Below are 25,992 nucleotides of genomic sequence, written 5' to 3'. Positions count from 1 at the left end.
AGATTTTTGTTGAAGACCTGAAAACATTCAGTGTCAAAAATCTGCAATAATAGAGGAAATTGGGAATGTACTTTTTTACAGCACTGTATCGTTTAAGCAGTGTTGTAAAATCTCAACAATTAAACCATATTAAGAATGAAGAATTGTGCCACTGTAGGCAAGTCTTATAAAGGGGAAAAAATAACAGAATTTCTGCCAAGGACTAGAAACTTATAAGAATATTCATAGGAAAGATAATGCTCTTGGAACACTGCATGCTTTTAATAGATTATATGGTTAACAAAGCTGGACAAAAGCCAACGTCTATCCAGGGATCATTCGTTAAGTATAAAGGGCCGTGTCTTAAATGCCACACTAAGCCCTTCCTCCAAGTCCACACCCCTGTGATGTAGAGCAAGTGTGGACCTTTAAGAATTCATGTTTTACTCAACCAAGCCTACTTGTCAAAGGTGATTCAATACCATTTAACAAATAAGTAAAGAAACAATTTAAAGATTTTATACTGTATCTTGGCACATGCAATGACATTAATTTCAAAAACAGGACAACTTACCATTTTTACTGTTATTATCTCCCTATGAAAATGAGAAGAAGAAATATTAGTTAATTAGATATTTAGTTTAATTTCTTGTGCTTATCATTTGCCTGAGAATTAGCCTTGCACCTTCTGAACAGATATTTAAAATCCTGTAGCTAATCGAAGCACATTACATTTCCTCTCTGTGGTCATATTACACCTTTCTGGTAAAACTTGTTAATGGTCATTAAACTACAGAAACCAAACCTGTGGCACTCTTCTTGCTGAGATGTGTAAAGAAGCTCTAATAATTAGAGAATTAGAAGAGTGATTGTCTTTAAGTTGTATTATTCACATGCTCTCTTAGAGTAAAGACTGATGAGAGTTTCATCAGCCTTTACTAACAACAGGGGAAACAACACACTGTGTGAATCAGGTGATTGTCATAACAAATCCAGAAGCTTAATAGGTTATTTACACAAATCAGTCTGAATGAACTATGTACTGTACACATTTAAAACAACTTCAATTTTTAAGCCTGTTTTGTTGATATTCTTGATTTTAATGCATTACAATAGCTGTCATTTTACTGAAGTAATCTCACCATTGTTCAGATGAGTCTTGTCTCCTGGAAATGAATCAGGAAAATAGTGAAATAAAAAAAAAAACAATCCTTTGTAAAGACAATTTTCCCACAAAAAGTAATATTTATAAACCATTGGCCTTACAATATATTAATAGAAGAATCACAATATAAAAAATATGACGTTGTATGATACCTGTTTCTGTTCCTGGAGGTCTGTAGCCAGGCTTAATGGATCAGTCCTGAAGATACAGCTCTGTTCCAGCTAGTTAGTACAGTACATTACAGTTCGACTCCAGCACAGCTGTAGCTCAGTTAACACAGGAAAATGAAATGTACTGTAGCGCCCCCATGGGGCGCTGTAGCCATGCGCATGCAAGGCAAGCTGGGAATGGCGGCTGAGGGGCGGGACTTCCCGCCTGTATATAGTGGGACGAGGGCTGGAGACGCCCTCTGCTGTTTTGTGTCTGCATGGTGTGGTGCAGTGCTGTATCTCCCCTGTCCCTATGTGTGTAGCCCTCCCAGGAGTCTTTAAAACATATCCTGCCAACCCTTGTCAGAGCCTCTGGCCTGTTTCTTTCCATCGGCGAACCTTTGAGCATTACAGTAGGAACAAAACTGCCTTCAGTTCTCACCTCACACCCTCATTATGCATTATAATGCATTATTGCATTATGGAGCTGGCTTTCAGCTTATTTAGGAGGATGAATAATTTGATATGATCAGGCTCCCGGTCTGTCTCACCAGGACCATAGCCATAGCCCACAGCCTGGGGATCATAGGACCATAGGCTGGAGGGGAAGGGGAAGGTGGAGGAGAGGGGGACTGGAAATTCTGTAATTGATTTACAGACTCTGATCAGTGATATTTTCTATTAAAAATAAAATCAATGTCAGCAACTGTATTTTTTAACTTATATTTTATATCTAAAATACAACAAGGTTGTTCCGTTTTACGGTACCGCTGCTCGTTAAGAATTTACTGTGCTCTTCAGTCGTGTGTCATACAACAGGGCCCTAATAAGTGAACCTCAGGCTTTTACGCAAAAACTGCATGTTGATCCCGGTTGAACAAAATCGCCTGTAACCAATTCTTTGTGATTCAATGTTCCATAAAAGTGAAAATAATCCTGGCTCCATTTGTGAAATAGCATGCATGGGCTGCAAAGGAACAAGTAAAGGTTTAGAACAAGAAAAGGTATTAGATTTCAGATTAAATCCTGTAGGAATTAAATTATAACTATGACATTTGTAAAGGGACAAGAGGTGGTTAGAAAGCCTGGTCTTGGAACAGATCAGTCACTGTGAAGAGGGGAAATGCTGGTTTGGTGAGAGAAGTGGGCAAGTAGTTCAGGGAGGAGAAGAAGGACTGATGGAGAGATCTAAAAAAAGATTTAGCGGAAGGCTCACAACTGAAGAAGGCTCCACAGCCAAAACGTTGTGCTTCTTTTCTTCTCTTTTCAGCAGGGAATAAACCTTTACTTGTTCCTTTGCAGCCTAGAAATGCTGACACAGCTACAGTAGGTACTTAAATCACATGAATTAGACTACTCTTACACCATGGTTGTTTTCCGACTGAAATAATATGGCGTCTAAAAGGCTTGTTATTAATAATGTTATACAAGTGTGTTAAAGAATGTACATATTATTTGTCCTGTCCATTTTAAATATTTTTAAAGTAACTCGTGCAGTAATTTCCTGGGTGTAAATGGGTGTAACTAAGCTTACACCCGAAGAAGGCTCCACAGCCCAAAAGTTGTGTTTTCTTCACTTTTCAGCATGGAATAAACTTGTTCCAGTAATTTCCCTATAGTTATTGCAAATACAGTATTGTCATGGGCCTATATTTAATAATTTTATAATAACATTGCTCTGAAACGTATTTAAAAAAGTCGCTTTTGAAGAAATAACTTTAAGGAACCTTACAGAAAATAACGGAATATTATTAACAGTGCCAGAATATATTTTTCTTATTAGGAAAGATTAATCCGATGTTTCTGTGCGTCTCTACGTAAGATTATTTATTATTTACCATTTATTGACTCAGAGTAGACTGCCATTCCGCTAACGGGCATTTGAATTGATTGATTGTATTTGATTGGGGAGCCGTGTTGCGTCAACTCCCTGAAGCGGGGTGTCTGGAGCATCCTCTTTCCCTTTCCCGGGGCCTCTTTCCGTCTTCCACTCTCTTCCTCTTTGTGTTTACTGCCTACCCTTCCTCTCTCGGTGACTAGCATACCCGTGTACCGAGAAAGGGTCATATAATCAGTGAGCTGCAGTTACCGTCTCTCGCTTCTCTCCTACAGTGCCATCAAAGGAAAGCTTTGGGGAATCACTGCCTCTATATTTAGTAAAACATTCTCGAATGGAATCTCTCCCTGTGGTTGGCTCACATACAGTGTACATTATATATATATATTATATAGGAATATTATTTTCATTAAATTATATTACATATTTATAATGCAATTGTCCATAACATGCGGGAAAAAAGTAACACGTCAAGAGAACATTCCTGACGTGTGAAGTATCGTTGCACAACCCCACGGGCTGACAGCTCATTAAGCCCCGTGAAGCTGGCCAAGAAACATTTTACAACAAGAGCTGAACTTTGTCACATCTTGAAAGTGAAAACAACTGCCATCTCCATCAGACTTTTCCAAAAACACTATTTCCATCAGTTTGTTTTTATGTATTTGATACTAACGTTTGAAATTCAGATTTTGTAACATCTATTATTGCATGTATTTTGCTAAGCGGAGATATATATATATTAGATTTATTTCTGCGCTTTTGCCCTAGAACCACTGATCCTTCATTTTCAAAGGCTCACACACACAAAAAACGCATAGAAAATCTCTTTGAGACTTTGCAGAGCTCCTTCTCATACAAAACGTGAAATTTGTATTTGCTTTATTACACAGTACAAATACATTTGTCGTCAGTTAAAGAAAATCAAGTCGTTACTGCGCAATTCAATAAGCTCTCGGATCAGCAAGATATAGGAAGTCCGCCCACTTGAAACGCAAGCAATATTGCGAGTTGCAGATCTGCTGAGACAGTACAAAGCGAAAAAAACGGCAACTCACTTGAAAATATTGAAGCTCAGTTACGGGAGGAAGATATCAAAAGTAATACAATCCAGGCGAGAACATAATAGCGTCCAATACAAGTCTCAGTGCTCCCATTGCTCGGTTCTGTTAACGGGGGCTGATAAGGTACAAAATGATACCAAGGGGGACAGACTATTTGAATCCCTGCTACCTCTCTCGCAGGCAGATCTGTTGCGAGTCTGCTAACGATTTCTAAATACAGTAAATGGCGCAGATGACTGCTAGTTATACGCCCTTGTTCTGATTTTAGTCTGGCCAGTTACAACACAAGCAAAGCGGCGAGTCGCAGCTGAGTTTGGTCACAATTCACAAAGTAGACGTTCTGTGTCCTTTTCCTTTAAAAGAATGTTTCCTTGAAACTATATGTGCCATTCCAGTGAAACAACTAATAACATGTTTAGGAATCAAAATATGTAAGGATCAGACAGAAGTAAATTAAATTTTAGTCCCATTACGAAAAAAAAAAGTTTCATGCTTGGTTAATGAGAGACCTACAGTATCATTAACAGGACGTGTTTCTCTCAAAAGTAGAAGTAATATCTGGATCACTCTATAACGTGCACTGCACTGGCATTAGAGATACTCCAATCTGTAATAATAATCTTGATAAACATCTATATGAATAAATATCACTATTAAAAAAAACATTCTTACTAATAAACAGGATCAAATTAAATCTAAATTTGCCTTTGAGAAGGTGGGCAGACTTGATTTCTTACTTTGATGTTAAACAAGACCCCTATTAAGTTATCCAGTTCTCATAAACAGGTACTTTTATCTTGGACGGTGACCTATAAACACAATTTCTTCCCACACACATACAGTATTTGGAATAACAACATTATACATTATAAAAATAAAAGATGGTTTGATATTTGATGGTACAGTATTATATTGGTGAGACAATTACTAAGTGAGATTGACACATTATTGACTTGTGCAGAAATTTTGGAGACCTTTAAGATTCCAGTTACACCCAAAGAATATGTTATAGTATTTGATGTTACCCCTGGGGGAGTTATTACTGGGGCAATAACTGAACATATAATTATACAACCAATCAGTTAACATCTATTGTCTAATTGGGTAGTGTTAACATTTTAGAAAAGAAATGTAATAATAATTACATAAAGAACATATGTTTACCAATATTCATTCCACCTGCAAAGACCTATTGGAATTCAAAATGGAAAAATATTAATTGGCAGAAAGTATGGAAAATGACAAATATTGCCTCAACAATAAAATTAAAGAAGTGTCATATAAAAGTATTCATACAATTTATCCTGTTAAGCAAATATTATCCAGATTTAAACTCAACTTCAATGGTCAATGTGTATTTTTTAACACAAATAAAGAAACTATATGTCATTTGTTTTATCGATGGATTCAAACCAATATGTTTTGGAGTAACTTGGAACATTTCTTATTAAGCTCTACAAATCTTAAGATTTCTATTAATGGGTTTGATACCATACTTTATTTTACATGTCCAGATATGGACCAAAAAATTATATTTGCAATAAACCTATTACTAAATTATTGTGAGGTACCACATCCATAAAATGAAATGGACAGTCTTCTCCAAATATTAACCTGTTCAAAATAGAAATTGATTTTTACATAAAAAGTATTCAAAACATAAAAAATAAGAACTGTTGACATTTCAATTTATCTTACATTGTTTCTAGAACAAAGTTGAGTATCACTGACTATTCTCATGATGTGTGTAAATATTTTTCACATGGAAAATAGAAGAAGAACAGATATACAGTACAGTGAACAGTCTGTCAATCCATATCTAGAGTGTAAGTAGAATCAAATAAAGAATCAATCCAATTGAACCTCTGGTGACAGTGTACAGGTGACAGTGAACTAGTACATCCTATATTCACTCATGGATTGCACATTAGGAATTTAACATTCCAAAGCAGCTGTAAGTGATGAATGTTGTGGCTGATTAATACCAGACTATCAGGACCTTTTGATACCATCTTATCTAAGTGCCCTGAAATGCAGTTCTTGATCCTCAGTCCAAACGCCTTTCCCCTCTACGCTACATTGGTGTTTGCTGTAGGATGGTGAGCCATTAGTTTGGACAACTGAGTGATGTAGCACAGGAAAATTTAGTCTTAATTTAGAAATTAAGATGTTCTGGTATAACTTGCATCATACAGTGATGAAGCTCCTTGTTGCAATTAGAACACCAACAAGGAAACCATCAAAACATTAAGAAAGCCTTATATTGACATTACTTTGTTGGAAATGCACAAAGCATTGATATTGTTCAATTACCTCAGAGATAAAGAAGAGGGTGTGTGTATTTCTGAGCTGAAATTAATATCACAATGTGCTAAACAAGTGGTTCAAAGGGTTCCAGAGATGAGGGATCAGTAATGTCTGGGAATGAGTATTTTCTGCAACCTTCCAAGCATCACTCAACAGAAAATAATGTTAATATTTAAAGTAATTAACCAGTTCTCATCGTAACCACTATCTTCAACTGAGACTCCGAGACTCCAAGATGTTCCCAGGCCCAGAGCTGAATTGGTATTGGATGAATTTTCAAGAAGCAGGGACACGTTGCCTCTTTCTAGCTCTAAATTAAACAGCCTTACTTTGCCCTGGTAGCCTGGTTTCCTGTTCCCTCTGAACCACTTTACATCCAGAGGTACAGTACTTGTCTCAGTTGTGAGGTTACAGGGCAGAATGATGTCACTGTGGACAATACACAATACAATCATTTCAAACTGATTTATGGGTGAAAAAAAAGAATGGTGGGTTGTTAGCTGATGATTCACTGTGCTTGTACACTAATGTGCCAGAATTAACACAGGAACAGGTAAAGGTTTATTCCATGCTGAAAGGAAAAGAGACACAACGTTTTGGCTATGGAGCCTTTTTCAGGAAGTTTAGAAAAGAGACAAATTCCAGATTTGGACTGCAAAAAAATGGAGAAATCAACATGCAGCACTCATCAGTATATTTTGTATTCAAAAAAGCATATTGATGGACCTTTTGCTATGTATTGTTCTGATATATCTCCAGATTCCACATCTTTTGCTTCCCTCTTCCTATAGCCAGTCTGGACTGAACTATTCATGAATACAAGAAATTGGAAACATTTTAGGAATAATCTACATTTATCATTCTAATGTCTTTTGCAGTACGGTTTTTAATGCAAAGCGGATGTTTATCATTGTTGCCAGGGGAGAAGAATGGTCGAAAGTCCCCATCTATTTTGTCTTTAAATGTGTAGAGGAGGGAACGTTTTTGAACATTGTAGAAGGAGACTGTCTTCTTTTCATAGTCCACGAAGACCCCCACACTTTTGGGAATCTTTGTCTTTGTGTCCAGTGGTGTCTCACAGTCAGTCAGGGCCGTCAGCTTCCCATCCCAAAGACTCAGGACCCAAAACCCAGCTCCAGGGTCCAGACTAAGTTGCCCCTTCCTGCACACTGAGTCTCGGGCCACTCCAAGCTCCCAGGACTTCTTGATTCCAACCCCCACCTCCCAGTAACACCCACGGCTCATCTCTGCTGGTAACCTGTTGCCCAGCACACAGGGGTATTCATCAAACCGCTCAGGATTGTCAGTGAGATGCTGGCGCTGCTCCGTCCACCACAGTTCTCTGCCATCTTCTGACACTCTCAGGTAGGGGTTCATTGTGTCCTCATCCAGGGTCACGTAAACTGGGGGGTAAAAAGCACAGTGAGAGAATTTAGTCCAAAGTGAAAAGATTTTACCTTGCAGCACATTCCAGTACTGACATTTCAATTTTATCATTTTGGGAAAACTGTTTTATACTTCTTGACAGAGAGCAAAAACAGAATTCAAATTGATACAGTCTAATAAAATATTGTAACGCAACGGGGGCTCAGGCAGGCGCCCTTGCCACATTAGGTCGGCCCCCCACCATCGGGGGCTCAAACCCGGGACTCCCACGTCACTCAGCAGGGACCCAGCCCGGTGAGCCAAAGAGAGATCTCTCTCTCTGTAGTCCTGCTATTACTGGGAAGGGCGGTGACGTCACCTGCTCTGGTAAGCCGGCTCTTACAAAGTACCTGTCGGCCGTAAGCGTTACAATATAATCTCAAATACACCCCATTTTCCCATTTTTATGTCTATAATTATTTTCTGTTGTGTACAAATCTAGCACACTTAACTGCAGGAATACTCAGACATACTCAGGAAGCTTCCACTTTTCACTCTAGACAGTGTAAAAGAATCTATTGAGCACAACAAACGGTCTACAGTAAATACTGTTAATAACAAAATAAATAATAGTTTGCTAAATATGGTGACCAGTTGACTTCGCTCTGACTGAAATTGTATCATTTTCCAAGTGTATTGGAAAATAATTTTAGTTATTTTTATACCAAATGCTTTGTATTATGTTCTGAAAATAAAAACATTTTTCCACATTAGTTTATAAATATCTCTTCTATCAATATCTTATATCACTATATTAACAGCACTACCCGGATATTGTTTTATTGTTAGTATTTATAATATTGTTAGTAAATGTTATATTAAATTCATAAAAATAAAAACTATCCCTGAACTTTTCAATAAAACTGTAGAAATAAACCTATTGATAACAACAAAAAAAATACTGTACCTTCCATGGCCTGCCTCACTTTAAATTCTAAAAAGAGATAAAACCACTGTTTATTCAGACATTGAACTCTAAAAACAAATGAAGACGACAAATAAAAACCTGTCAGTTAAAACATTTACACTTTTCACAATGACAGGTGTTCTCAGAAGTTAAACCTGATTACACAGATTCACTGTGTGGGTCAGGACCAGTTTTGTGAAAAGATCATTTTAAAAGTTTAGACAGCAACATACTTCAATACCTTATAATTAAAAATTTGGGGTGCATTTGTAAGTGATTTAAAAGCATTTTGTGATGTAATTGCTTGCTAAAATACAGGGATATGTATATAAAATATTATGTAATTGATATGTAATATTAACAAGCAAGTGCAATACTAAAACATGAGCATTTAGGACATAATACAGGCTTTAAATAACTTTAGAGGGAAGAGGACCTCCATTCAGTTATTGCTTAAAGACAAACTTAATCTGAATGAGAGGGACATCAAACAAAAACAGGCGCTGAGCCTTTTTGTGTTTCAGAAAAAAAAGATTGTGAAAAGGTTTATTTAACTTTTTAAGATTACTTAATATCTAGTTCCTATATATATATACAAATCTGTTTAGCCTGCTATCTATATATACATTTGTACATTACTGGGTGAAAAGATGACAACAGAAAGACCAAATTGTCCTCTTTTGTGAGAGATCATCTGAGCTGGAGATGGAGAGTTGGGTTTGATACTATTTTGTTTTTGGGGAGACCTGAAGGAAGACAAGGAGACAACACAGACACGCTGAGCAATATACTGACTGCTGCTTTATTCAGGTCAACCAGTAGGGTAGTTGAACTGTGATAAGATGAGTCTCCTTTAATACAACAAACTTTGGTGCAGATTATGGGGACTACCCAGTGAAAATTCCTTTATCATTCTTCACAGGCAATTCTGTAAGTCAATGCAGAAGTGTTGATTTTCCAAGTGGACAATACAAGACCACACACAATGCTGGGATTACAATGGCATGTTTTCAAGAAAATGATCTAGATAAAAGCACTGTTTGCTGCGTACATTAGAGTCAAATACAACATCTATGGGTCAAATATGCCAATCGATAGAAGACAACAGTAACAATATCAGTGCTGAACATTTTTAGAAATGCACAGTGTTAATCTGTAGCATAACTAATAATATGAGCTTCATTTAATGTCTGAATGCTAAGGAAACTACAGCGAATACATAATAGACCATACTGATAAGTAACACTGCTTGAAAGTCCCTTCAGTGATCTCACAATACAGGCTTGACTGTGCTAAACATAACTGTTCCTGAAGTGGTTCATGATAGAAGATGACACCCTCCTCAGTGAGAACAAAAGTTCAAATCGGGAGCAGCTGTATAATGTCAGATCTATGATGTTTTGGAGAATCTTTATTATTATCCTAATAATAATTATCCGCTATCCGCAAGCTAAAGGGTCAATACCTCAAGAGGTGATAGAGAGCTAGTGCATACTCAAAAACTGGGGTTCTTCACTAAGGTGAGATAGGGCAAGCAGTGAGGATCGCGAGAGAAATATAGAGGGAATTCTCTAAGGTTGTTTAGGGATGAAAGAGAGCACCCTTGCTTTGCTGCCAATGGCATGATTCTAGGTCAAATGAAGGGGGAATCGCATGAGAATGGAATATAGGGGTCTTAATTAGAACCTCAGGTGGTGCGGATGATAGACATTCTCACGCGATTCCCATCTGGATATAAGAAATACTCTTATGCAAAAATGCTTTTCATTGACCTCAGTTCACCATTTAATACAATCACCCTGAAGCTGACAGAAAAATTGAGCTTCCTGAAACTTAACACCTCCCTCAGTAACTGGATTCTGGAGTTTCTGACCGAGAGACCTCAGACAGTCCAGATCGGTAATAACATCTCCAGCACCATCACCATGAGCACCGGAATCCCCCAGGGCTGTGTGCTCAGCCCACTGCTGTTTACACTGATGACTCATGACTGTACTGCCAAGCACAGTTCAAACTGCATCATCAAGTTTGCCGCTGACACGACAGTGGTGGGCCTCATTAGCAGCAACGATGAGTCAGCATACAGAGAAGAGGTGGAGCAACTAGTAGACTGGTGCACAAACAGCAACCTCTCTCTTAATGTAAATTAAACAAAAGAGATAATCATTGATTTCAGGAGGGCCCACGCTGATCACTCCCCACTGTACATCAACAGCTCCCCTGTGGAGACAGTTAGAAGCACCAAGTTTCTTGATGTACACATTACAGATGACCTCACTTGGCCCCTCAACACCACCTCCCTAGCCAAGAAAGCCAAGCAGCGTCTCTATTTCCTGCGGCGACTGAGGAGGGCAAACCTTCCCTCAGCCATTCTTCCCACTCTCTACAGAAGTGCCATTGAGAGCCCCTTGACCAGCTGGATCACTGTCTGGTTTGGGAATTTCAATGCTTCAGAGCGCAAGACCCTGCAACGAATTGTGGAAACAGCTGGAAAGATCATTGGAGCCTCCGTCTTTTCCATTTCTGTCACCTATCACAAACGCTGCTTACACAGGGCCTCCGGTATAGTAGATGACCCCCTCCTATAAACTCTTTGCCCTCCTAGCATCTGGGAAAAGATATCGTAGTGTAGGGGCCAGCTCCACCAGACTCTGGAACAGCTTCTTCCCCCAGGCTGTCAGGCTCCTCAACACCCTGGAATCTACCTGCACCCACCCCAATTCCAGAAACAGGGTTTAAATCCCCCCAGTGTGTTGTGTATATTGTATTAGGTACTTGCCTTGTAATTTGCACTATCTGTACTTTGCACTATGTGTATCCTGTCCACAATGTCTGCAGTATGTCAGTGTCCTGTCTGTTTTTGCACCATGGACCAGGAGAAACAATATTTCATTCCAATGTATACTTGATTGCATACAGCTAGAATGACAAATGAACGTGAACTTGAACTTGAATAATCAGGGAAAGAGAAACAATTCAGTGGGCTGACTTAGTGGTGTTAAGGGCCCCCTAGTGATGAGCAGGGGAAGATTCCTTCCACTGAGTCACAAAACATGATTTAAAGAGTTTATCCTTTATTTACAAAACAAGAAAACTTACCCTTTTTACGTTTGGACCCTATGCATCCCTGTGAAAATAAAAAGCAGGATGACAAGTTCATTGTTCATATTAATTTCTGAAATACTTATTAACTTGAGATAACTCAGAAACAGGCTTGCACTTTCTGACTAAAAATCCCAGTGCATTCAATTTTCTTTTAACGGTCATACTATAATATAATTTATTAATATAATATAATAACCTACTGGTCATTATTATGCCAGTAGTGGTGTGATAACAGAGGATCGGTGCTATCATAAGCATTTATTACATTATTACATTATTACATTTATTTTTTACATTTTTGCCATCACCAAGATGGTGACAGTAGGAAACCAGTGTGCAAATTAGCCACATTACACCATCCCTGGTGGAATGAACAGGTGCCCACCCTGCTCCAGAGGATAATAGATGACTGCCAAGCTGCTAGAAGAGACAGACAGATGAGAAAGAAAAGGAACCTGAAACCTGAGCTGAAGAGGAAACTGGTTAAACCAGCCCTGCCGCGTTGAGAGGTACAGTCTAAATTAACTAGAAACTGAAAGGAGCTGAGTGGCAGAGAGATCAGGAGATTCCACCTGCTGCCGAGCTGCAGACAGAGAGAGATGGAGCTGAACTCAAGAGATATGAGTGATAAATTAGCTTCATCACTCTGCTCTTCTCCCCACTGAGAGCTGGTGTGTGGGGAGAGTACTGGAGCATCATCCTGGTGGATGCTGCACACTGGTGGTGGTGGAGGGGATCCCCATTACCTGTAAAGCGCTTTGAGTGGAGTGTCCAGAAGAGCGCTATATAAGTGTAATCAATTATTATTATTATTATATCAAATAGAAGATAGGACAGACATAGAAAACTAGATTGTGAACAACAGAGGAAATAGTAAAGATACAGACTTGGATGAAGACTTGGAGCTGTGAGCCAGTGAAGATTTTTTTGTAGCTGTTTTATATAAAGTAAACAAAATAATGGCAAAATGTTTTCTTTAGTCATATCAGGGGTAGTCAGTAACATTAGTGGGTAAGATGCTCAACCCACAAGCTAGGTTAATTTTACATTTTTTTATATTTTAAATAAACCTTGTATTAGTTCTATGCCTGTCTTTGGTACTTTTCTGTCTATTTTACAATCTATCTGATGATCACCCCCACCCCAGCAGCTTCACACCTTTCTGACAATACTCTTTATAGACTCTTTAAAAGACTTTATTTATCAAATGCACAACAATACAGCTTGCAGTAGTAGTTGCTGGCAATGAAATAACAGCAGTGTCAATGCATTTGATTATTAAGAATAATAACTCTGAAACAGTATGGCTTTCAAAAATAAATTTGATGCACTCGGCCATTTAAAATGTGTACAGAATCTTTATTTATTAAGCAAGTGAAATTCTTTAAGGTTTATCCTCCACCTATTTTTTCTCACTAAGAGTATCATCAGTTGATAATAATAATAATAATAATAATTGCTTACACTTATATAGCGCTTTTTTCTGGACACTCCACTCAAAGCACTTTACAGGTAAGGGGGACTCCCCTCCACCACCACCAATGTGCAGCATCCACCTGGATGATGCGACGGCAGCCATAGTGCGCCAGAACGCTCACCACACACCAGCTATTAGTGGGGAGGAGAGCAGAGAGTAATGAAGCCAATTCATAGATGGGGATTATTAGGAGGCCATGATTGGTTAAGGCCAATGGGAAATTTGGCCAGGACGCCGGGGTTACACCCCTACTCTTTTCGAGAAACGCCCTGGGATTTTTAATGACCACAGAGAGTCAGGACCTCGGTTTTACGTCTCATCCGAAGGATGACACCTGTTTACAGTATAGTGTCCCCATCACTATTCTGGGGCATTAGGACCCACGTGGACCACAGGGTGAGCGCCCCCTGCTGGCCCCACTAACACCTCTTCCAGCAGCAACCTTAGTTTTTCCCAGGAGGTCTCCCATCCAGGTACTGACCAGGCTCACACCTGCTGAGCTTCAGTGGGCTGCCAGTTGTGAGTTGCAGGGTGACATGGCTGCTATAGAGTCTGATGTCTATAGAGTATGTCTGATAGATGATGTCTATATGTCTGATAGATGATATCTATATGTTGATGTCTAGAGTGACGCTGTGTAGATCAGTTATAATAAACTATGCAGATAATACTGCCAGGACAAATCCATACACACAATGCAGATCATTTACAAAAATCAAATTAAAAGCACCAAGTCCACATTCTGTACAAATAATGCCAGAGAGTGAACAAATTTGGGTGGTGACAACAGGTGTTAAGGACTGTCCCTGCCTACATTTTGGCTTTAGAATGGCTAGTGTCTTTTTAAGGTGATATATTTGTCTTTCCTTGTTCTGGAGCTTTCCATTGATTAAAGGTCCCCGCGTAGATACTTATTAATCACCACACAGTTCAGTGTGGGATTGCAAGACTGGTTGTCTTGCAAGTCAAGGTCTGACTGGGCCACAGAGTGAGAGGAGGGCTCTGGAACAGGGTTCAAACACACAATTCTTCATCATACTTAGCCATCCGCGTACAGCCTGTTGATCAAGGAGCCCCAAGCTATTAGCTCTGCCCACACCTGATACACAGGGACATTTCCACACACACACCCCAGACCATGTCCTGAGCCCTGGCGATGATGAGGGCTGAAGAAGTAAACCCAGTTTGCACCACTGCACCCAGGAAAGGACTCAGACACCAGGGACTCTACAGAGAGCAGAAGAGGGACACCCCAGCATGGTCTTCCTCCCCCCTCTAACCCCAAAACTGAGTCTAACAGGGAAGGTTGCCGGTAGGGGGGACCGTGAGGGAGCACGTTGCTCAGGGCAGCCGGGACTAAGAGCACGTCTGGAACTACACAGAGCCTTTTCTCTGTAGCAGGAGGCACACCAGATCAACAATCTGAGCTGGTTTTGCAGAATAATGCTGCTGGGCTTTCCCTCTGGGACACTGGTTTAGGTAACTGGGGTTCCCGGGGTTCTGGAACTGTTGGGTGTCTAATTTGTCTCATGTGTTCTGTTGGCAGTGATAGAAATTGCTGTGTTATGGAGATAGTTTTGTATGTAGACTGATAGACTATTATTAAGAGGGAAAATGTATAGTATGTTTGTCTGGTTTGTTGGCGCACTGGTGGTTCTGGAAGATAAAGCCTGTTGTGGGGGAAATAGAGTCCCAGCACATTAAAAAATGCTAGTTATTGTAGCCTGCTACAAAGTCTAAAATTATCCCGCATTTAGTGGTCACCATACCGTGAGCAAAAATTAGTTACTATAAATATGTTTCTTTTTTGGTTGGTATTCTTGAGGATCATGTAATTGCAACAGCTACTGTCGTAAACTCACCATTGTTCAGAGGAGTCTTGTCTCCAGGTTCTCAAAATCAGGAAAACACTGAAATAAAATACACAGTTCTTTTTCAAGACTAATGTATCGGATAAATTATGTGGAGATGTCGCAGTGATATTAAATTGATAATGCATTGGTAATTTACTTATTTTCACATTATCCTTAAAACCTGTTTGCTAAATTAAATTAAAAATGTAGGGAAGTGTCAAAGATCTTTCAACATAGTAATTGTTAGTGCAAAAAAACCCACATTCACACGTTTCTATTTTAGCACATTATGAGCTTGTATTTTCTATTTCAAAACGAGGTTCAAGCAAACGTTTGACGAGTACGGCTGAAATTTCACAATGTACACTTGAATTGAAACTTGGTACTCCGGGGGGTTACGGATTCTCGTTTTCCTAGTGTCTGTTTAAAGATTTTATCCATTTTGACTTCGGTTTTAATGTAGTATCATTACGGAGTTTACGACAGACTGTGACAATTATAGTTTCAAGTACAGTGCTTTTCTTAATACTCAATACTCAATATTTTCTCAGTTTCTCAATATAATCTTTTTTACTGTATATCAGTATATCATGTACTTAATGTCTCTGCTATATGGATTAGATAAATGTAAAAAAAAATACCGAATGAAAGCAATCAGTATCTCCTGGAAATCTGTATCCACATTTCAACATGCCCATGTGTGGTTGAATACGACACCAGCTTTATTATTCTTAATTTAATTCACCGCATCTACAATATCTGTCCTGACTGCGCTCTAAATTCAGATGAGCTCAGCTGTACCCTAGTTAATAAGCTAAATGCAAATCTTTAAAGTGAATTTGAGCTTCGTAACATTAAAGTGAAAGTGTTTCTGTCTCCATTTTGATCAATTAAGCGTCAAAAAACGTCTGAAATTCGTGTTCATTTCGTAACTGCGGAACCTGAATGCCTCTCGAGACCCCTGGTTACTTATTTTCAAATCGTTAAAAATCGCCTGTCAAACACATACTGTACTGTAGGTAACACACCTCTCACTACCTTTGCAGAAAGTACTAGCTCCCCCACTGAACCAAATGAAAACTTTCTTTGATGATACACTGCACATCTTCTGTGTCGCTATTTAAGAAAATGAGCCTGTACTGCCAATTACGCCCTTAAATCACAGTGAGTTGTTCATAGTCTGGACAGTTACAGCGCAAACAAAGTTTTGGGTCGTAGTTGTGTTTTGCGACAAGTCTCACCGTAGACATTCGTTGTACTAAGAGAACATATTGATAGAAGAATCACGATATTAAAAATGTGATGTCATGAGATACCTGTTCCTGGGGGTCTGTAGCCAGGCTTAATGGATCCGTCCGGGCGATACAGCTCTGTTCCAGCTAGTTGCTACTGTATATTACAGTTCGACAACAGCACAGCTGTAGCTCAGTCAACACAGGAAAATAAAACCCAGGAATGAATCTACCTTCAATTCTCGTCTCCCACACCCACTCAAAGCCTCCACTTTTAATTCTGGTATTTCCTTTGTTCAGTATAAGTTTCATTTTCTTTTAGATTCATTACAGTGATTTGCTTGAATTGCAGTGAATTATTTGAGATTTTCAGGCTCATCAATATAGATTATACAAATTGGTTGATTTAGAACTTTAGAAAATATAATTGTCTGTTTTGAAATAGGACAAGCAAGCACTTCTGATTGCAACAACCAGGCTCACTGCAAACACCATTCGTCTGGGCAGTAACCAGCAGAACACTCCACCTGAGTTTTAATAGCTGGAGAATTGAATAAGAACAGAAACGAGCTGAGTGCAACAGTCCCTAAAACATTAATAATTCGTAGTGTCAATTTTATTGTCATTTGAATCACTGTGAGTAACATTTCAAAGTTTACCCAACCCAAAATGGTGTTATACAACCAGAGAGTGCATCATTGAGGATTTCGTGCAGTTAATGTCTCAAAGGGAGATGCAAATACTGACCTGTAAATTTATTTCAGGTAACGTTACTGTCCAATTTACGTGTGTGAATACAGGCATCTTTCCATCAGCATTAAAGAACATTTACTGTACGTGGGTGTTTCTGAGTCAAGGTTATTTTTTACATTCTTAATTACCTTGAAAATGCAGCGCATGGCTCTATCTGAATGAACCCCCTCAGAGCAGTTACTGACGTGAGGAAAAACTGCTTTAGAGTGATGAAGTGTGAACCTAAACAGAAATTACTATTTTTTTGCACAGCAACAAAATATATCGGTTACACCCAATGACATTATACAGTACATTAGTCTAGAGTCGGATCGCTAGGAAACACCCAGGTGTACTATAAAAAGAAGCCATTACTGTGAAAATGTTTTTAAAAATGAGTTTACAGTACTTGTCAGTGGATACTCTGAAGATATTATGGTGTCCCATTCACAGCCTCAATCCAGGACTGCATTGTGCTCACTTAGTTATCCTGAAGTGTGTCCATAACGTACTGTACCAGTCAAAAAGCACACTGTCGAAATTTTCCTTCACTCACCTCCAGCTGTTCAAGTTACTTTTTCACAACAGGATGTATGAAGCGCTGATTGACCCAAACAACATGTACTGTATCATTACCCTTACACATTCTGACAAACAACATACTGTACAATAGGGTCACCTTTGATGTCTGTGCTTTACTATTTCCTAGCTAAACAACTAATCTTACTGACTGAACTGACTGAAACATTTTTTTTAATGTCTCTATTTTTTCTTTAATGTCATGACTTATTTTTTGTTCAGCTTCGCCTTGTCTCTCTTGTCCTGTTCTCTCTGTATTTATTCCAGTAAAACACAAATCTATTGTCCTCACATCACTAGTAACACTTATTTTTTTAGCAGCAGTCATACCACAGCTTTAGAAATGTACAACAATGTGTACAAATGTGGATTTAAAAACTCTTATGTGACATGGTCAAACTGATTAAACTATTTCAACCACGAAACAGAAACAAAAGAATAAAATTACTGAACAATTTAAGTTGATTTTCTGTAGGAAATTATTTAGGATCTCGAATGACTAGTTGAATCGACAAAATGGTCCTTGTTAGATTAAAACGTTTTTACATATCTAAAGCAAGACGCAACAGACAAAAAAAATGACACAACAGAAATAATCATATGACTAGCTAAGTATTCCCAGGGCTAGCCAGCAAAAGCTGGATCCTGATCACGACGAAGAAAATTCCCCTTAAACAGTTCTTGGTGACTAATCCGCTTACTAAAAAAGTGAATTTATCCGTGAATTTCTTCATTTTGAGTATAGGCGCAGCCTTCCAACAAGTAAAATTCTTGTTGTTTAACATACTTATTATTCATTAGCATTTTTTAATTTACATTGGAACTGCCAAGTCGGTCACTTTCACTTTCACAGTTTAAGTTTAGAAAATATATATATTTTCTCTATACAGTATATATTTCTGACAGTTGTAGGAATGGGTGCCACACACATTGTAACTTAAACATACAGTATATAGGTTTATATGTTGTATAAAATACTTACACATTATACAGTATATGTATGCGTATTATTTATGTATTAAAAACCCTAACTCATAATGAGTACTGTAAAGTCCTAAGGGCTGAATAGCCCATTATTTTAAAAAGTAGCTTCAAATGGCCATATTATAAAATAATGGACCATTCAGCCATCAGGAATTTACAATAATCATTGTAAATAGTAATAAATTCCTTACACTTGTATAGAACTCTATGGCGCAGTACATAACAAATGGAGATGACTATTACAACATACCTCATATCTCAGTGTTAAAAACATATTTCATATGCAATTAATTTAGTCGATTGTGACTCTTAACTTTCAGCAAGTAAAAAAGATAGTTAAGACTTTTTAAGCACTAAAATAAATTGGATACTGGGTTAAAATGACCAATATTCTTTTTCATATTTTTTTATTTTTCCAAAATACAGCAAAAACAGTGAAAAAAAACATATTAAGAGTAGGAGCTCATGCTTAAAAAGAGATAAAAGGGTATACTAAACACAGATTTTTAAGATTAGACATCTGAACATACTGTGAATTTATTACGAGCAAAGACCATAGGTGGAGACTGAGGACTTCTGTGAATGAATACAGTCGACTGAATAAGACTCTGTCCATTCTTATATGATGCATTTTGCTATCTGCAAAGATTTATTATGCATGAAATGTCATCTTGCTCAAACACTGAAGGTAACAAACATTGTACAATCATTGAGAAGGAGCAGTCAGGCCTTCAGTGGCTCAATCACAACCCAAAACATGTTAGTCTCATTTTCTAAAGGTGCTCTAGAACAGGACTTTTCAGACCCCAGACATGTAGAAGCGTTTCATTAATCAATAATCTGAGATTGCTAAGATAATCAAGAGCTGTTATACCTCTGTGGGAGTTAATGATAAATGATAAATCTGTGCAGAGACATAAATCTCCCAACGTTTTATTGCATACAGTGTCAAATCAGGTAACCCTGCTAAACCTACTTTCTTTACATTTTCCCATATAAATCTCTTTTCATTTGGTCTAAACATTATCTCTAGTCTTTCATCTTAAAAATGGTAAAGACCCACTGAATTACACTATATGTAGTCTGTCATCACTATTACACACAGACAAAACTATAGGCAAAATATTTTTAAAAGCAGATGGGAATATACAAAAAATCTACAGTAATATAATATGACTTGAGATTTTCTTTTCCAATTTGCCTCTGGTTACTGTACATACAAAGTTTTTTTCGTGTTCCATATCAACTTATTCTGCTGTTTCAGATTTCTTTATATATAAAGAAAATCTTTAATCACCCAGAACAGAACAATCAATGGGCTCATCTAGAATATCTCTGCTTTCTTTGCTCATTAATACACGTGATTCACAGCTGTGCACCTGTCCCACTGCTTGTTCTGTGCTTCCTCTCAGTTCACAGCATTATACCTTTACTTTCATTAGTACACATATTATAGAACAGACTAACAGCATTACTGCTACTGACGTGTCACAGCCCAAACATCATATTTCACTGCATGTCGATTTCCTCTGGTGTTTCTGCTCCAGTTTCTCACATCTTAAACTTTAAAAGACCCTCTGAGTTTATAATAAATGTATTCAGACCAGATGTTTGCTAATGCGATTTTAGTTGTATGTGAATAAAATGCTAGTCCCCTCCTGATGAAAAATACTAGCATTATTCTGACATCCTGTCTTTTATTTAAAAGTTAAATTTGGAACAAGAATCCTCATTTCAAAGACTGGATAGAAAACAGAATAATTCTGTCTTATCCACTTTGCAATTTTATGGAATGAAGTAGAACTAGTTTACATTTTAAACCTGTGATAGTGTGGTCAGGTGCTTTTTCCAAAACCTGTTTGATTAGTGCATTCTCTTGTTTTATCTTTTTTACTGCAAGTTTCCTTTTTCATCTATCTATTGGAATGTTAAAAAGTTTGTTTGCAAAAATAATTATCATCACTTTGTGGAGGTATAGAAGCTGAGGCCTTTCAAAATGAAGACAACTCAATTCTCAGCATAGATGATGATTAGCCCTGATGGACTAAATGGCCTTTTCTGTAATTGAATTGTGCTTTGTGTGTATGTCCTAAAGATCTGTCACATTTAGCAATCATGTGTGTCATGTGCATGATTGCTAAATCATGTGGGCTATGGTAGGACACAGTAATGTCACACCAACTGTGTTGATTTTCCTTTGTTCCACTGTAAATGAAATTAAAGTCATCGTGCCTCTGGTCCCCGTGCTCGCTGATGAGGGCAGCGACATTGTCCTGCTCTGTCACCTCTCACCTCAGACCAGTGTGATAGGCATGCACGTGAGGTGGTTCAGGCAGAAGTTCAGTGAATACGTCTATCTGTACAAAGACATGAGGGAGACAGTAGGATCGGGCTATGAGGGCAGAGCTTCACTCTTCAGTACAGAGCTGGAGAAAGGCAATGTCTCCCTGCTGCTCAAAGAAGTCAAGATCTCAGACGAAGGCCTCTACAAGTGTCATGTCAGCAGACCAGGATTGTTTGAGGAACCCCAGCTGCAGTTAACTGTTAAACGTGAGTCCATGTTCTTGTCACCCTGCTACCGAGTAGCGTAAAACTGATAGAGATTTACACTAATTTCTTACACTTACATTTCCGCAACATAAAAGATTAAGTAAGGAATATGCATATTTTTAATGAAAGGACAGAATTGGTTCTAATTCCAGCATAACTTTAGCATAAAAGAAAGTGGTAACACAGGGAAATCCTGATAAAATATGTATTGTATTCAGCTGTTCTTTTGACATTACATTACACACCTTTGTCTTTTTTATAACTGGGACAGACGTTAGCCCTGTCATTTGTTCTCGCCCATCTTTTATCCACTGATGATACTTGTTGTATTTGAATGTGAAATTAATCTGTCCACAGGCCAAGGCTCTGTTCCCCTGACTGAAGTTGAAAAGCATGAGAAAGACTCTTTGAAGCTGAGGTGCAGCTCTCAGGGCTGGTACCCTGAGCCTCAGATGGTTTGGATGGATAAGAAAGGAAGAAACATCACATTTACAGCAGAGCCAGCCAGGCAGCAGGACAAGAACAGTCCCTTCTCCGTCTCCAGTCACCTCTACATGATGAGGTCCAGTAATGAAGAGGTCACCTGTGTGGTTGGCCCAAAGGACCGTACAGCACATACAGCACAGCTCAGGACCTCCGTAAAAATCAACAGTAGGTGAATTTGCTCAAAAGAATATAAAGTGGAAAGAATATATCCTCAATAGCCTTTGTACTAGAAGACTACAGTAGGGTAAAAGACTCCCAGTATGAAAAGCTGAGGACTTGACAATACAGTATATACTTAATCTAGAGGGTTATTTTGGTGGCTTCAAAGACTTGCAGTATGAAAGCTGCTTAATGAAGGACAATAAGCTTTACCTTATATTTAGCCAATCATGAATATTCTGTTCATTGAGAAGCAAACAAAGGTGACAACACATACACAGTGTGAATAGTAGCATTGTGTCCATGCTTAGATCATTTGATTGATTGAAATTTGAAAATTGATATGATTTTTTGTGAATTCTCCCTGGGGCACTTTAAAGGGACGAATCATCTCTGTAATCCAGAGTATTTAAAGCGACACCCCTCCATTTTATTACCCCCATTATTCCAGAGTCAAAGATAACTTACACGTAAGAATGAATCTTTAGAATATCTAACTGAGTTGTTACAGCTTTGACCGCAGATTGCAAAATAAAAATCAACAATCTGATCTTTCTTCCAGAACGGTTCAATGTAAGCATTCACCCTGTGAGTCTGTATGTCTCAGTTTTTTTATCAGCCCTTGTCCTGGCCATGGTGTGCATAACAGCTGTGTTTTTGGATCAGCAGCCAAATTCCAATCCTTCGTCCATTCATATCAGTTATCCAGTACAGATATGCACCCTTCCAGTCACATACTATTGGGGATAACTTGTCAAAAATATGATTCAGTATTTGGGATAAATTTGGCAAGGTGCTTTTAATTGAACAATAGCAATATGACCTAACACAGAATCCAATAGGACCTTTACAACCTCAGGCAAGACAGGTCTCTCACCTTGCCTCTAAGTGAAAACACATATGCTGGACTGTTTGCTCAATGGAATATTGGAATTATGATTTTGATAGTTAAGCCAAATAAATGTGACTTGGAATGAACCAGGGAGCTGCTGCAAGAGAGAAGATGGGGTGGAGGGGGGAGGAGAATGAATATCAGCTGGTGAGATATTCATGTGGAGGCAAGTGGTAGTGGCTGTATGTTCCTTCAGAATGTCTGTTTTTTTAAATCATTTTAGTATATTAGTATATAGCATATAGCATATAGCATATAGCATATAGCATATGGTATATAGTATATAGTATGTATATATTAGTATATTATTTAGTACAAACATACATTTTAGTATATTATGATATAATATTTTTTTCATATATTGCTTTACACCATCAAACATTTAAATGTTTTATGCATTCTGTCCTGTAGAGATGCTGTGAAGATAAACCCGAATTCAGGTAGGAATTCTTCTTTTCTAAGGAAAATCTTGAAGAAAGTTTAATTATTCCTGAAACTGATATTATTGTTTTGTAATTTGTTTAGTTTACAGCATGAAAGTCTATTAATCTGGATTTTCCTGGTCCTGCATTCACTGATTGGCTGAAGAATGTATTTTGGTGTTTATTTCAGGAAATATGTTTAAAAGCATACTGAATAGAATGAGCACAGAAAAGTTAGATTATATAAGGATCTGGCTTTATCAAACTCTTATTCCCTGAAAGAAGAGCAACAATGATCAACTGCACAACACTGTAGTTTCAAGAAACTATTTTATATAGTTAAAATTGTCACTATTCAGTTTAGTGGATTTATCAACTTTATTTGCAGATGATAGGCTAGATGTTAATACTGTTATTTACTGTTACTATGTTTTAATACTTGTGATCTAGCTTAAGGGCTGTACATAATAAACAGTCCTGAGCTGTGGAAGAGAAAGCGCTTTTAACCTCTAGTTGTGAAACAAAAAACAATACTCTGAGGAAATAATTACCTGTGCTAGAGAACATTTATACTGTATAACTTACAGTTTTCAAACTACAAAGTTGAACCGCTCAAAAGAAGATTAATACCCAGATGTACTTAACCTATGATTGGAACTGGTGGAGTAGGAGCCGGGAGTGCTTCCGATATGGAGTCCAGAGTAGAAATACAGAAATACTGTATTACAGTGATCTGCGCTATAGAAAGTCTGAGGTGTTTTAAAAAATTAAATTTGACTTAATATGTGATGATCAGCAGACATTTTGCAACATTGAAAGGGTTTGGTTGCATTCTACATATACATCAAAATTAGTCCGAAAATCCTACATACATGAATTTGAAATATATTAATTGTGCTTGCATTTAAGATATGGATCTGAAGACAAGGGCTAACAAAAATCTTGAGATGACTTTGCTCCCTGCAATCTTTTTCTTTATGTCTTAGGTCTACAATAGCTTACTGTATATAATTTACAATATATGTAATTAATCACATCTTAAATGTTATTGGCTTATGGTGGCCTCGGGTATGTTTTTCATTTAGCCACGTGTAAGTTGTATCTCAGCTGTGTTATCTGTAAACACTGTCTTCAACTGTGTTACCTGTAACCACTCTCCAGCTAGGACTGCAGTTCATCCCCCTGCACAGAGGTGGCATGACAAGTGCAGATGTTTTGGTCTGAGGCTCTGATATTTTCAAGCAGCAGGGACACGTTGCCTCTCTCCAGCTCCTGATGGAACAGCTGCACTCTGCCCTGGTAGCCTGGGCCTTCTGTCTCCCTCCTGTCTGTGTACTGATGGACCAGCTCACCAGAGCTCCCTTTGTACCACCTCACCTCCAGAGACACGGCACTCGTCTCAGGTGTGAGGTGACAGGGCAGGACAATCTTTTGTCTAACATATTAAAAAACTACAAAAAGTCATTGATCTCAATTGCCTTCTATGACCTACCATTTCTTATTCATTCAAGCAAGCTATCAAAGCCAGACTCATCTCTGTGTTGAGCTAAGATGACAATACATGCTGAATTAAAACTTGAACTTGAACTTGAACTTTATTGCCATATGCAACCGGTACTGGTACAATGGAATTCTTACTGACAGAAAGTCTCTCGATTGTAAAACAAGTGTAAAAAACAAAACAAAGTGCAAACAGTGCATCAAGACAATATACAAACAAACAGTAGACAATGTGCAAGTAAACATGTAGACAGTTTGAATGTAAACAATACAGACGTGTAAACAATGACTGGAAAGGTGTAAATGTGGGGATTGGGGTTTGAAAGCAATGTGTGGGTTTTAATACGAGGCTTTTCCATGAGTGATCAGTATTGGAGAACAATTATCTGTCACGATATTAGTTCCCCCTCCTTAAGGGTGCTCCAGCCCTTTCACTAAGACTTTATTCTCTGCACCTGTTCCCTATCCCCAGCCCACCTTAAAAGCCAGGCGCTGACGCTCATCCGGGCTCTGCATCTGATTTCCATATCGTGCGAGTCCGGGACCTGGAAGCGCCTGGTCCCGTTAAGGTTTTAATCTCTGTTCTCGTTCTCGTTCCCCGTCCGCCGTCCGCCGGTTCCGACCCGGCCTTTGTGGTTTTTTAATTCTTGCTCTGATGGATCTCCTGGTTTTGGATTTACCCTTGCGGTTTGGATTTTCCCTAAGGACTACTCTCGGATTGTTCGCCTCGGCCACACCTCCCCGTGCACCAGCGCACCTTGGACACGCCCCCCTGTCTTCAGCCCCGTTTTCCTGCATGACGTTTCCCCAGTGTTTCCCCACTCCGTCGGACTGTGTCGTCCGCATAGGGTCCGGAAAGAACTGTTCGTTACATTATCTGGGGGAACCGGAGACAAGGTTATTCTATATATTTTTAATTATCTTGAATATTTAGCTTATGCCATTATCTCAGAGCACTTATTGACAAGCAAAGAAAGGATAGTGTAGAGTGTCTAAACAAAGTGTGAAACTAAGCATAAATGGTTACTTTTACACAACGAGAAAGCAAGCAGTAATCACATTAGTATTGTTGTAATCACAACCATTGACGTTATACAGTGTCACATTCTAGATGCGCTTGGCTAGGAATCAGACAGCTGACTTACAGGAACATACTGCTGCAGAAGAACTGTAAAAAGGAGTTCATCC

At 38.4% G+C, this 25,992-nt stretch overlaps 3 protein-coding genes across 10 annotated transcripts in view; 1 reads left to right on the top strand and 2 right to left on the bottom strand.

The window, feature by feature from the left end:
* Window positions 1–4,777, bottom strand: part of LOC148660032 (E3 ubiquitin-protein ligase TRIM21-like) — a 143,953-nt gene extending 139,176 nt beyond the window's left edge. Inside the window, exons 1-4 of one of the 5 annotated variants that reach the window (XM_088637644.1) lie at window positions 4,189–4,777; window positions 1,297–2,260; window positions 1,122–1,145; window positions 554–575 (exon numbers count right to left, since the gene is read on the bottom strand). In XM_088637644.1, the coding sequence (XP_088493770.1) occupies window positions 554–575; window positions 1,122–1,124 (25 nt within the window). In that variant the 5' untranslated portion in view covers window positions 1,125–1,145; window positions 1,297–2,260; window positions 4,189–4,777. The remainder of the gene's footprint in view (window positions 1–553; window positions 576–1,121; window positions 1,146–1,296; window positions 2,261–4,188) is intronic. The other 4 variants (XM_088637668.1, XM_088637669.1, XM_088637675.1 and 1 more) reach the window with 4 other exon arrangements.
* Window positions 4,778–7,039: 2,262 nt separating this feature from the next.
* On the bottom strand, window positions 7,040–16,721 carry LOC148660031 (E3 ubiquitin-protein ligase TRIM21-like). Of its 2 annotated transcripts, XM_088637758.1 has the most exons (5): window positions 16,586–16,684; window positions 15,278–15,324; window positions 11,933–11,960; window positions 8,834–8,860; window positions 7,040–7,904 (listed from the first exon to the last, which is right to left on the bottom strand). In XM_088637758.1, the coding sequence occupies exons 2-5, from the start codon at window positions 15,278–15,280 to the stop codon at window positions 7,339–7,341; spliced, it is 624 nt and encodes a 207-aa protein (XP_088493884.1). In that variant the 5' UTR covers window positions 15,281–15,324; window positions 16,586–16,684; the 3' UTR covers window positions 7,040–7,338. The 2 variants fall into 2 exon arrangements, with proteins under 2 accessions (XP_088493884.1, XP_088493885.1); XM_088637759.1 differs by lacking the exon at window positions 8,834–8,860 and having other exon boundaries at window positions 15,278–15,325; window positions 16,585–16,721.
* Window positions 16,722–21,026: 4,305 nt separating this feature from the next.
* On the top strand, window positions 21,027–24,768 carry LOC148660030 (butyrophilin subfamily 1 member A1-like). 3 transcript variants are annotated; one of them, XM_088637761.1, is made up of 4 exons: window positions 21,028–21,345; window positions 21,703–21,996; window positions 23,294–23,322; window positions 24,466–24,768. In XM_088637761.1, the coding sequence occupies exons 1-3, from the start codon at window positions 21,108–21,110 to the stop codon at window positions 23,302–23,304; spliced, it is 543 nt and encodes a 180-aa protein (XP_088493887.1). In that variant the 5' UTR covers window positions 21,028–21,107; the 3' UTR covers window positions 23,305–23,322; window positions 24,466–24,768. The 3 variants fall into 3 exon arrangements, with proteins under 3 accessions (XP_088493886.1, XP_088493887.1, XP_088493888.1); XM_088637762.1 differs by having other exon boundaries at window positions 24,214–24,768; XM_088637760.1 differs by lacking the exon at window positions 23,294–23,322 and having other exon boundaries at window positions 21,027–21,345.
* The last annotated feature ends 1,224 nt before the right edge of the window (window positions 24,769–25,992 follow it).

Source organism: Lepisosteus platostomus, chromosome 6 (genome assembly GCF_059453375.1).
Source record: "Lepisosteus platostomus isolate fLepPlt1 chromosome 6, fLepPlt1.hap1, whole genome shotgun sequence".
NCBI lineage: Eukaryota > Metazoa > Chordata > Actinopteri > Semionotiformes > Lepisosteidae > Lepisosteus > Lepisosteus platostomus.
This window is presented reverse-complemented; position numbering and strand designations above follow the sequence as displayed.

Excerpts from the sequence above, each read along its gene's own strand:
- LOC148660031 (XM_088637758.1), bottom strand. Across the intron at positions 8,861-11,932 it reads AGGGTCCAAACGTAAAAAGG|AATTTAAAGTGAGGCAGGCC; the intron begins GTAAGTTTTCTT and ends ATCTCTTTTTAG. Across the intron at positions 7,905-8,833 it reads AGTGAGGCAGGCCATGGAAG|TTTACGTGACCCTGGATGAG; the intron begins GTACAGTATTTT and ends TTTACCCCCCAG.
- LOC148660030 (XM_088637760.1), top strand. The coding sequence starts at position 21,108 with ATGCACGTGAGGTGGTTCAGGCAGAAGTTCAGTGAATACGTCTATCTG. Across the intron at positions 21,346-21,702 it reads GCTGCAGTTAACTGTTAAAC|GCCAAGGCTCTGTTCCCCTG; the intron begins GTGAGTCCATGT and ends ATCTGTCCACAG. Across the intron at positions 21,997-24,465 it reads GACCTCCGTAAAAATCAACA|CTAGGACTGCAGTTCATCCC; the intron begins GTAGGTGAATTT and ends ACCACTCTCCAG.